This window comes from Peromyscus maniculatus, chromosome 13 (genome assembly GCF_049852395.1).
Source record: "Peromyscus maniculatus bairdii isolate BWxNUB_F1_BW_parent chromosome 13, HU_Pman_BW_mat_3.1, whole genome shotgun sequence".
NCBI classification, from domain to species: domain Eukaryota; kingdom Metazoa; phylum Chordata; class Mammalia; order Rodentia; family Cricetidae; genus Peromyscus; species Peromyscus maniculatus.
The window spans coordinates 12,088,153-12,098,889 of record NC_134864.1 but is presented as its reverse complement, the minus strand read 5'-3'; the positions used below and the strand labels follow the sequence as shown (position 1 = coordinate 12,098,889).

Here is a 10,737-nt window from a genome sequence, read left to right as displayed (position 1 = left end):
GAAAAGAAAAGAAAAGAAAAGAAAAGAAAAGAAAAGAAAAGAAAAGAAAAGAAAAGAAAAAAGAATTAGAGGAAGCCACTCCAATGAAGTTATAACTAAATCAAACTGGTCAAAAGAAAAACTAAAATTAAAAGGTATTTTTAATACTCTAAATATAAATGGTTTATAGAGTATAAATAATTGTAAATACAGGAGGAAACACATACTCAATCTAGAGTTTTTGCCAAACATAATATTTTTATTAATAATTTGGGCATTTCATACAATGCACCTGATCACACCTGATTCCCAATTCTCCCAGGTACATCTTACCACCCTTAAGCACCCCCCCCCAAAAAAAACACCAAGTCCAATTTGTATTTGCCCATATAGTCACTGGAGCATGATCAAACTCCCAGGGTCCAAGCCCTTAAAGAAAACTGGGTCGTCCCCCATGTCTGCCGGAAACCATCAACTGTGAAGAGCCACCTCTCAGCATCTTTATCACAGTTTTTAAAGGACTCTCTTCAATAACTTCTTGTCTGGATTTTTGGGGCGGGTTTGGGGTTGTCACAGAAGTCTTCAAAGTCTCTCATTAATCTAGTTTTAAAATATGTAGAATTTGGTTGTTTAAAATGCCTATTTCCCAGCCGGGCGGTGGTGGCGCACGCCTTTAATCCCAGCACTCGGGAGGCAGAGCCAGGCGGATCTCTGTGAGTTCGAGGCCAGCCTGGGCTACCAAGTGAGCTCCAGGAAAGGCGCAAAGCTACGCAGAGAAACCCTGTCTCGAAAAACCAAAAAAAAAAAAAAAAAAAAAAAAATGCCTATTTCCCTTATCTGCTACCTTCGCTCCACTAAGCCAGGCAGTGTTCCTGATTATTTTAATTTAATTTCATTATGTTATTCTTATTATATTTTACACATTAGGCCAGATAAATAGATTTTTTTTAAAACCAGAACGGGGTCAAAATAACTAGTAGGTTCTAATGCTATAATCCAGGAGTTCTTGCTTAGTGGCTTAACTGCTATTCCTCTCTCCTGAAGCCTGCCCTCCTGTTTACCACTCAGCTTCCTCTACGTCAGATCCTAGGGGTGGGAGACATCAAAGCTATGTGGCCCCTAGACATGCAAAATGTGATGGTTGGCAAAGAGAGGTAACTTGTGAACAAGTTTCTGGAGAGAACCGTATCCAAGGCCGACTAACTGGTTAGAATCTCAATCGCGGGGAGGTTGGGATACTGCAACTTATCCTGAGCTATCTTCATCCCCTGTAATAATTGGGGTTGCTGCTGCTGTGATGAAACACTGTGAACCAAAAAGAGTTGGGGAGGAAATGGTTTATCTGGCTTGCACATCCTGAGTCGCAGTCCATTCAGGGAAGCCAAGGCAAGAACTCAAACGGGATGAGAAGCTGGACCAGGAGCTGACTCAGAGGCCATGGAGGAGGGCTGCTTACTGACTTGCTCCCCCTGGCTTGCTCAGCCTGCTTTCTTATAGAATCCAGGGCCTCCAGACCAGGGATGGCACCACCCACCATGGACTGGGACCTCCCCCATTGGTCACTAATTAAGAAAATGCCCTACAGTCTTCCCTACACACTGATCTTATGGAGGCATTTTCTCAGTTGAGGTTCTCTCCTCTCAGATGACTCTAGCTTGTGTCAGGCTGACATAAAACTAGCCAGCACAGGCAGGCCGATTATCCACTTCTTGCCCACCTCTGTATCTGATCTAACATCCTCGGGACTAAGAGGTAAAACCCGTAGGAATGTGCTAAAACAGATCCCTGGCTTCCTCACTACAAAAGCTCAGAATGTCATTAGACATCATCCGAGGCTAGAGCAGGAATTGCCTCACTTTTCTGGAACCTGTCTTCCTAGTACTCCCACGGATGTATTTTTAAAGTGCCTTCATCTATGACTTTCTTTGTTACGCTACTATGAAAACTTGGTCAAACTGATATCAGGTAGGAGCAGGGATTCAAGGTAATCTGAATTGGTGTCCTGGGCCATGATCACTCACATTTGGCTCCAAAATAAACTATTTCTTATCCCGTTGAGGTGAGAGCTGTGTTTTTGTGCGAATGGATTAAATATAGAATAAAGTGCAGGGCGGTGCCCATTATTGTGTCCTGTGTATTGGAACAATGATTAGACCTTGGGTAGGGTCTTTAATAAGAAATAAATTATTATTTTGCTTATCTAGTAACTTAATTTTCATGTGTAATCTAGGTATGATTATAAAAAATAAAGTATGAATGAAATGGGATCCATGTTTATGAAATTTTTATTAAGTCACAGAAACTCATGAGCCATTCCTAAGTACATTAAAATGATCCATTGCTGACTGTAATTCAAGTACTCTTGGCTTCTTCTATTCTAAGCACTGTATGTGTATGTGTGTGTCTACCAACAAATATATCATATTCTACATAAAGAACATTTTTTTCCTGAGAGAAAGCATGTGTTCAAATAAAATATTTACATGAATTGCTCACGCACGCACATATATTCAATTGTCACATATACATATATGTCATATATACATTCAACTGTTTCTTTTTATATGAAAGAAAGAAACAACTGAATGTTGCTTTCTTCCTGAGTAATTCCTAGAACTTAAGGTTTCAGGGTTACGGACATGGCTCAGAGTTAGAACACTGACCTAGCTCACTTGAGGTCCTGGGACCGATCTCTACAACTGACAAAAAGAAAAAGAATGAAGTCCACCAAGAATAAAAAACTCTAATTGAGGAGCCAGGGGGATGGCTCAGGGGCTAAGAAGAGCACTTCCTACTCTTCCAGAGCCAAGTTTATTAAGAGTAATTTCATCTAAATTCAGAGGTTTGCTTTTGGTTTTGGTTTTGTTTGTTTGGTAGGGTTTTTTGTTTGTCTGTGGTTTTCTGTTTTATTTTGTTTTGAGACAGGATCTTGTTTTGTAGCCCTGCATGTCCTGGCACTCACTATGTAACAAACTGGCCTTGAACTCAGAGATCTGCTTGCCTCTGCCTCCCCAGTGCTGGGATTAAAGACCTGTGCCACCACGTCTGGCATTCTTGACTAGCTCTGTTCAGTTTGGGAAAGCCGTTCTTCAATTTACACTCTTCTTTTTGGAATGATAAGCTCATTCATTGCACCATCTCTAAATTCACTGACAATTACTTTTCCTAAAGTGCCTCTATGAAACTGCTGTCCAGAGGAGCATGGGCCCTCTTGCGCAGAGCTGGGGGCTCTGACACAGAAGAAAAGCCTCCACTCAGGCTCGACAGACATGGCTCAAACGGAGGCTCTAGGCTGGGTATGTATGTGACAGGAGCAACTTTTCCAGGACCCCAGACGCCTTGCTTTTCCCTGATGTTAAGACGCCCCCCTCCAGTAACCAAGTTCATCGTCCTGCCAGAACTGGGGGCTGGGGGCTTAGTATCTTCCCACAAATGGAAAAGAGAGGCACACACACACACACACACACACACACACACACACACACACAAAAGATCCCAAAGACTATATACAACATGGTTTCCAAGGCAACTAAAGAGATCTAAGACCTTCTGAGCACCTTTTTCAAATCAGACACTTTCTCCCTCACGATCGCCCCCTGGGAAGCTATAAAGTGGACCCAGCTGTGTTCAGTCCAACCAGCAACTTTCAAATTTCTCAGTCTACACTGTACTTCATAAAGCCAAAGATGGGACGCTGCCTATTCATCCCATCTCCCCTGGGCCCCACTTGGAGCTGTGTGCCCTACACAGGTATGGCTCCTCTGTAACCAGTGCTGAATCCATGAGGCTGGAAAACCCCCCGGGAGCTGTTCTGAGTCTCTTCATGGATGGCCAGGCCCACCTGCCTAACTCCCTGTGCTCTCCAAGGCTGATGTTCACCTGATGGGCTGTTTAGACTGACTCCCTGTGGACAGATAATTAAAGGGTACTAGCATTCTCGCCTGTCCAGGACATGTCTCTACAACGGGCGGGTTCAGCTGTGGTCCAGCTGTGCCTGTTGTCTCAAGTGTACGGCCCTCCTCCCAGAGCTGGGGGTGGGTGGGTCTCTACACACAGGTTTCACTCTGTTTTTCACTTTGGAAAGGTAGGTTGGCAAAGTCTAGGGCTCACAGGGAAGCCTGGGGAGAAGGGGTCACTTAGCTGAACCTCCACTATTTCAGGAATGGGATGTTCTTGGGAGGCTCGTTGGGAAACTGCAGCGAGTACAAGTGGGCCATATACTGGAGCTCTGGCATCGCCATCCTCTGACAGATGCGCAGTGTAGTATTGTCCAGATCATGCCTAAGGCTGTAGCCCAGAATTTCAGCATTCCCAGACTGGTAGGGGAGCAGATTCCGGTCTTTTATCTGTGTCTTGTTCTTGGGCTCGGGGTCCTGAAGACACAGGTAGGTGAGCTCACGACGCCTCGCCCGCAGCTGCTCCAGCTCTTCCCTGAGCTGGTGCGGACTCACCTCCGCGTGCAGCTGGGCCCAAAACGTGCGGTTGAAGTGCTGGTAGAGCCGCCAGTCCAGCTCACACCAGTGCTTGGCACGCTCCTGGCTCTCCAGCGTCAAGCGCGAAACGGTACGCTGGCTGCGCGCATTCAGCTTGAAGGATACCACGTCATCCAGCTGCCAGCGCAGCTGTCTGCGCAGTAGCACCATGGACTCGTCAAAGTGGTCCGCAATGAGCACCAGATGGAACTGGCGCTCCGCCTCTGCGAGGCGCGTGCGCACATAGTCCGCGTCAGCCCTAGCGTTGTTGTCGAAGCCGAAGTCAAACCACATGTTGTTTCTTGCATAGACGTTTTTCAGGCCCTCGCTGACGTTGTAGTACCTCCACGGATCTGCCAGGAATTGGTCCAGGCTCTTGACCCTCTGGAAGGCAGGCACATAGTCCTTGTAGTAGATGAAGGCAGACTCCAGCTGGGAAACCGGGTTCCGTAGGACGGAAAAGTAGAAAGTGTCATTGGGCATGACTTTCTGCACCTATTTGGAGAAGGAGCAGGTGGGACATTGAGAGCCCCGCGTTAGATGGACTATGCAGCTGCCCACAGAGTCTCCGTCCCCGTCCCGTCCCCCCGTCCCCCCCCCTCCCCCGTCCCAGCTCCTTCGTACACCACAGGAGCAAGCGCAAAGGTTCCGGGGCAACAAAAGTTCAGTATGTTCTTCCAGAACCAGAAACGGGGGGATGTGAGAGAGGGTTGGGGGTGCCTTCAAGAGGACAGAGTTGGGGCTACAAGTCTCATGCCAAGAGCAATTACAGGCCTTTGGTGTTAATGGTCAGGAAAAAAGTTAAACAAAGGAAATTAGATTCAAGGTTCTTGTTAGAAAAAAAAAAAGAGGATATAGATAAGAGGTAGAATATTGAATTTACTCTGAAAAAAAGATACATAAATGATAGAATAAAGGGTATATTCTGAAAAGGAAAAAAGAGAGAATATGGATACGATAAGATAAAAAAAAGGTAGATTATTGAATCTACTTTTAGAAAGCAACTACTAGTTTTAAATATTTTACATTAAATTGGCTTTTTGTATATTGTATACAAATTTTGTATATTGATACAAATTTGAGATTGTACATATATTTCTAGTCTTGTTCAAGGTATTGTGCCTATACAGTTCATTTAACAATGTAGTGCAAATTGCTAGTCCTTGAAAGTTTTTATTCCCAACTAATTAGTATATAAAGAAATGAAAGTTAGTAGTCATTACAACCAAACTTGTAGTCATATTAGGTATGTTTTCAAGGTCAAGCAGATATGTTTTAGATAGACAGGTCATCTTCAAACACATCAGAGATCAACAGAATATGGCATTTAAGATGTTTTAATAACAGATTTTTTTTCTTGACTATGAGACATGTCTGCTCCTGGTAGCACCAATCTACTTCAGAGAAGATGGTGGGCATTGAAGAAACTCCGTATGGAGTTTACTTTCCTTGTGGCAAAAGTTAGCCACTGGGCAAGAAAGTGCCCTCACATGGACTGCTGACAGTATGCTGTCCAAAATAGACAAGCAGGACACAAAAGAAAGGACTGCCAATCCTTGCCAAGACAAGGTAGGAAGGCTCTTTAGAAAATCCTGCTTCACAGATGAGTCTGTCAGATATGCTAAGCCTGTGAGCCAAAGATGGATGCCCCGACATTGCAGAGAAACCTCGGGTGATTGTCCAGGCAGCTGGCTGTTTCTGTCATAACTCACATTTTTTTGGAAGTCACTTGTTTGCACTTCCTGTTTAACTAGGGAATATTATTCCTTCTCGGGTCTTTGAGGGAGTTGAAGATTAGATAGTTATAGTTTTCCTTGTTAACAATTTCAGAAAAGAAACTCACTAAAGAGGTGGAAAGTTTGAAAAACATCAAAAGATAGTTTTGGTAAAGCAAATAAGGATAGAAGGTAAATTAGATACAACCCTTTGGATTCACAAAGATAGAATAGATAATGGAATATTTTCTCTGAATTTGTCAAATGCAAATGGACTAGACATTGCTGATGTATTTATTGCCTGTATATATTGTATATAGTTATAGTACTTATTGTATATAGTTTTTCCTATATTAATTATAACTTTTTTATTTTAGACAAAAAAAAGTGAAAATGTGATATTTTATTTGTGCACCCCAATAAAGCTTATCTGGGGATCAGAGGAAAAAGCCAGCCACTACATTAAAGATAGAGTTCAGACAGTTGTAGCACACACCTTTAATCCTAGCATTCAGGAGGCAGAGATTCATCCAGATCTCTGTGAGTTCAAGGCCACACTGAGTACAGAGCCAGGCTGGTGGCACATGCCTTTAAGCCCAGCACTAGTTAACCATAGAGGTCTGGAGGTCCGGACAGACAGACAGGAAGTGATAGAGGTTGGCGGAAAGAGGAAGTGATGGAGCTGGGCAGAGACAGGAAGTGAGATGGCAGGGCACAGAAAGGTGTATAGGCCCGAGTATACAGGAAGTAGCTCTCCATGGAGGCTGAGGAGCTGGTAAGGTGAGGTTGGCTGTGGCTTGTTCTATTCCTCTGATCTCTCAGTTCTCACCCTAATATCTGGCTCCAGGATTTTTATTAATAAGATCATTTAGCAATTCGTCTTACACACTGGCGACTTGAAGAGAGCGGCCTGGCAGGGTCTACAGGCAGGCCTCTCCAACACTACAACTTCAAACCACTCCTCCCCTGACTCTACACCCCACCCCAGCCTCACCCACCCCACCCCACCCCACGGCACCCCTGTAAGCAGCATATTTACAAACAACCATAACACCAAGCAAGGCAACCTCCAGCCCACCCATTTCCCCACCTCCATCTTTCACACCTCAGGAAAGTTGAACCTCAGGTGGTTGCACATGATGTTGAAGTGATGATGATTCAGGTGGCCATCCTGCTCCATGCCCTCCACATACCGAGTCACAAAAAGCCAGGGGTAACCCAGATGGAAGCTAGAGCCCTTGGGCAGCGCTACAGACAGGTTGTGAGATTCTGAAAAGCGGTAGAGGAGATTGAGTATTGTACTGCTGGCTGTCTTATGCGTCTTGAGGAACATGATGTTGGTGACGGGTGGTTCCTGGGCCTCGTCCCTGAGCAGACTAGGAGAGACAGTGCAGGCCGCCATCAATAAAGGGGCGACACACCCCCAACAGCATCCCCCAAGTCGCACCCCTCCACATGGGGTCCCTATGCCATCTCCTCTCACTATCTGCCGGTGCCTTGTCCCCACACCAGCTCCACCACCCTGCAATCTTGCCATCCAGGGGGATTTTCTGTGACAGATATGATTTTTCCCCTTGCAGCAAGATGTCAACGGCTGGGCTGGGGAGATGGCTCAGAGGTTAAGAGCACTGGCTGCTGATCCAGAGGACCTGGGTTCAATTCCCAGTAACCACATGGTGGCCTCACAACCATCTGTAGTAAGATCTGGTGCCCTCTTCTGGCCTGCAGGCATACATGCAGGCAGAACACTGTATACATATAAATAAATAAATCTTTAAAAAAAAAAGATGTCAACAGCTGCACTTTCTGTTCTCATGCAAGCCATAGACTCAACCCCAGACCCTAAGCATCCCCCTAGCCCCTAAAACCTGCTCTCTGTCTCCCAGGTGTGGCAGTGGCCCAGTGACCTCAGACAAGGTCAGCCGGCCTAACAAATGCTAGGATGCATTCAGATGGCCTTGGTCACAGGGCATCTTTTCTTTTTCTTTCTTTCTTTCTTTCTTTCTTTCTTTCTTTCTTTCTTTCTTTCTTTCTTTCTTTCTTTCTTTCCTTCCTTCTTTCTTTCTTTCTCCCTCCCTTCCTTCCTTCCTTCCTTCCTTTTTTTTTAAATATGCATTGCTGTTTGGTTTCCGTGTACATCTGTGTGAAGGAGTCAGATCCACTGGCCCTTGAGTTACAGACAGTTGTGAGCTGCTATGTGGGTGCTGGGATTTGAACCCTGGTCCTCTGGAAGAGCAGTCAGTGCTCTTTGAGCCATCTCTCCAGCCTGCACCTTTGTGTTAATGTAGGCCAATAAGATTGACAAGGATGGTGAAGGGCAGGATCCAGTGGACCTCGGGACAGTGTGTTTTCTCAGAGGACCCTCCCCATCATACAAATCTAACCAGAGGATGCATGAATGACAGGAAAATAAGACCCTCCCAGAACCCTGGGGAATCCTTGGCCTGGGAGGCAATTGGTTGTACTGTGGACATAGATGGAAACTCTCTGGATGATGTAGTCCTGGCAGGCAGCAGAGAGCGTGCTTTGGGGCCTAGTGACAAGGAGTTTAGTCCCGACCTCACCACCTGGAAGCCATGCTAGAAGCCAGGCCATTTCTGTAGGCCAGAAGGTAGCCTTCCCAAGGCTCCTCCTACAAACCCAGCCCTGCTCTTCCAAGTCCAGGCTGGCCAGGCCAGGCCTGCTCCCCAGAGCTTCCTCAGAAACCTTCCCAGTGGGCTTGTCATTGCAGGAGACAGGCCCAGGACAAGCATAGCTCACCACTTTCTCCCAGAGAGGGCACTGACACTCAATGGGGAAGTGAGTGCTGGTGTTCTTAGGCAGGATGGGGTCTCGGCACTGCTCTTGGGGCCACAGGGGGATGAGAACCACATCCCAGTGCACGTGGCACCCGCACAGGACTTACGGTGTGAGCAGTCTGAAGTCCACATGTAGGAAGCCAAGCATCAGGAACACAACCAGCACCAGCAACAGGAGTAACACCTGGAAGAACCTGTGGGCAGTACCAGCTTAGTGCCACTTGGATACACAGCCCCACCCACGGCTCAACCAGGAGCCCTGTAACAACCTGCAAGCCTGGAGCAGGGTACACAGGCCTGCTCATCTCAGAACCTGGAGCACCTGCAGCTGGGGCCTTACAGGCCCTCCCCAGCCCCTGAGCTGCAAAGGGGAGGTTGGAGGGTAGATGCGTGGACTGAGCCCCATGCTAAGGCCCCAGCCCCCGATAGGACGGCAATTTGAGATGGGCACTGGAAAGTGATGGTTAAGAACACTATTACGAACACTGATTGGAATTAGTGTCCTGATCAGACAGGTACAGAGTTTTCTTCCTCTCTTCACCCAACCCTATCCTGTGAGGACAAAGAGAATTGCTGTCTTCAAGCCCAGGAGAGTTCCTTCCCCAGGGACACGCACGCACGCACACGCGCACGCGCACACACACATACACACACACACTTCCTCTCACAGTCTCTAGCTTCCAAAGCACCAAAAGGACTGCTCTTGCTTAGGCCTCCCTGTGTGGGAGGGGCCACATCAGGCAGCTGACTGGCAAGTGGACATCTTGGGACAGGGAGGGAGCGGGCTGGCAAATCCACCTGCGGAAGCGGAAGCGGAGGATTTGCTGTCTGCTTCAAGCTGAGCCACAGTGAAATGCTAGTACCAGAGCTGCCTGCAGGGCAGACCTCTGCTGGGTCCTAATTCACAGGCTGTGTCAACCCAGGACACAGAGCCACCACGTGAGGCACAGCCACTCTGGCCCAGGACACCCCTGCAGTTAGAGTATTAGAAAACCATCCAGATCTTCCAGGCCTTCTCCATACATAAAGCTGGGGCTCCATATATGGCAGAAACCCTCTTGAGGCTACACCTACATGTCTAACTCATTGACTACAGCCATTAACTGAGTGTCTTCCAGTCATATTTGTCTCCTGTCTTCCACACCCACAGTGTGGCTCCCAAAGACACAAGCTATGATAGATGTGGGCATCCCATAATGACATTATCTACTGGACCTGTACCGAACAGCACAAAAAAAACCCTTGGGACCCCAATGTGGCGCCACTACCCACTGCCACCTCACTGTGCCGTTCAAAGTTTTACCCTAGTCAGGATGGGACATGTCACCTCTGTGTGTCAGCCATGTCCCAGTGTCCCCCAACACTCCCAGGAAGTCTGTACAGACAAAGAGCTCTGTGCCTCGGTGCCTCTACGGGATGCAGGAACTGAACAGACATCACAGCTGCAGAGGTGTGACCCAACGTGGTCAGATAGCCTCAGCTTCAGGGCCCTCTCTCTCCCGGATGAGCAGTGTTGACACAGAGGCAGGCGGAGAACAGGAAGCAGCCGTGAGGTTGTTGAGTCTCCACCGAAGACTCCTCACTGAGTTAGAGGGCGTTAAGTCTGCCCAAGACCAACCTAGGCACCACCTCAAGTCAACAGCTTCCTGTGTCATTGTGCTTAGCACTCCCTGGAGAGGTGACTTCATGGGGCCTGACAGTTTCCAGCCTTATGTGGTTGGAGTGTGACCTCCACCTGATAAGGACAGGGAGGAGCACAGCCAGATGACAGCT

General features: G+C 47.1%; 1 protein-coding gene across 1 annotated transcript; it reads right to left on the bottom strand.

Moving 5' to 3' along the window:
* Window positions 1-796: 796 nt before the first annotated feature.
* Gal3st2 (galactose-3-O-sulfotransferase 2) lies at window positions 797-9,306 on the bottom strand. Its single transcript, XM_006989612.3, has 3 exons — window positions 9,072-9,306; window positions 7,272-7,542; window positions 797-4,946 (listed from the first exon to the last, which is right to left on the bottom strand). The coding sequence occupies exons 1-3, from the start codon at window positions 9,110-9,112 to the stop codon at window positions 4,131-4,133; spliced, it is 1,128 nt and encodes a 375-aa protein (XP_006989674.2). The 5' UTR covers window positions 9,113-9,306; the 3' UTR covers window positions 797-4,130.
* Between the last annotated feature and the right edge of the window lie 1,431 nt (window positions 9,307-10,737).

Bases quoted from the DNA above. Each gene is read 5' to 3' on its own strand.
- Gal3st2 (XM_006989612.3), bottom strand. From the start codon at position 9,112: ATGCTTGGCTTCCTACATGTGGACTTCAGACTGCTCACACC. The intron at 7,543-9,071 runs GTAAGTCCTGTG...TGTCTCTCCTAG, and splicing joins GACTTCAGACTGCTCACACC to TCTGCTCAGGGACGAGGCCC. The intron at 4,947-7,271 runs GTGTGAAAGATG...TTCTCCAAATAG, and splicing joins TGAGGTTCAACTTTCCTGAG to GTGCAGAAAGTCATGCCCAA.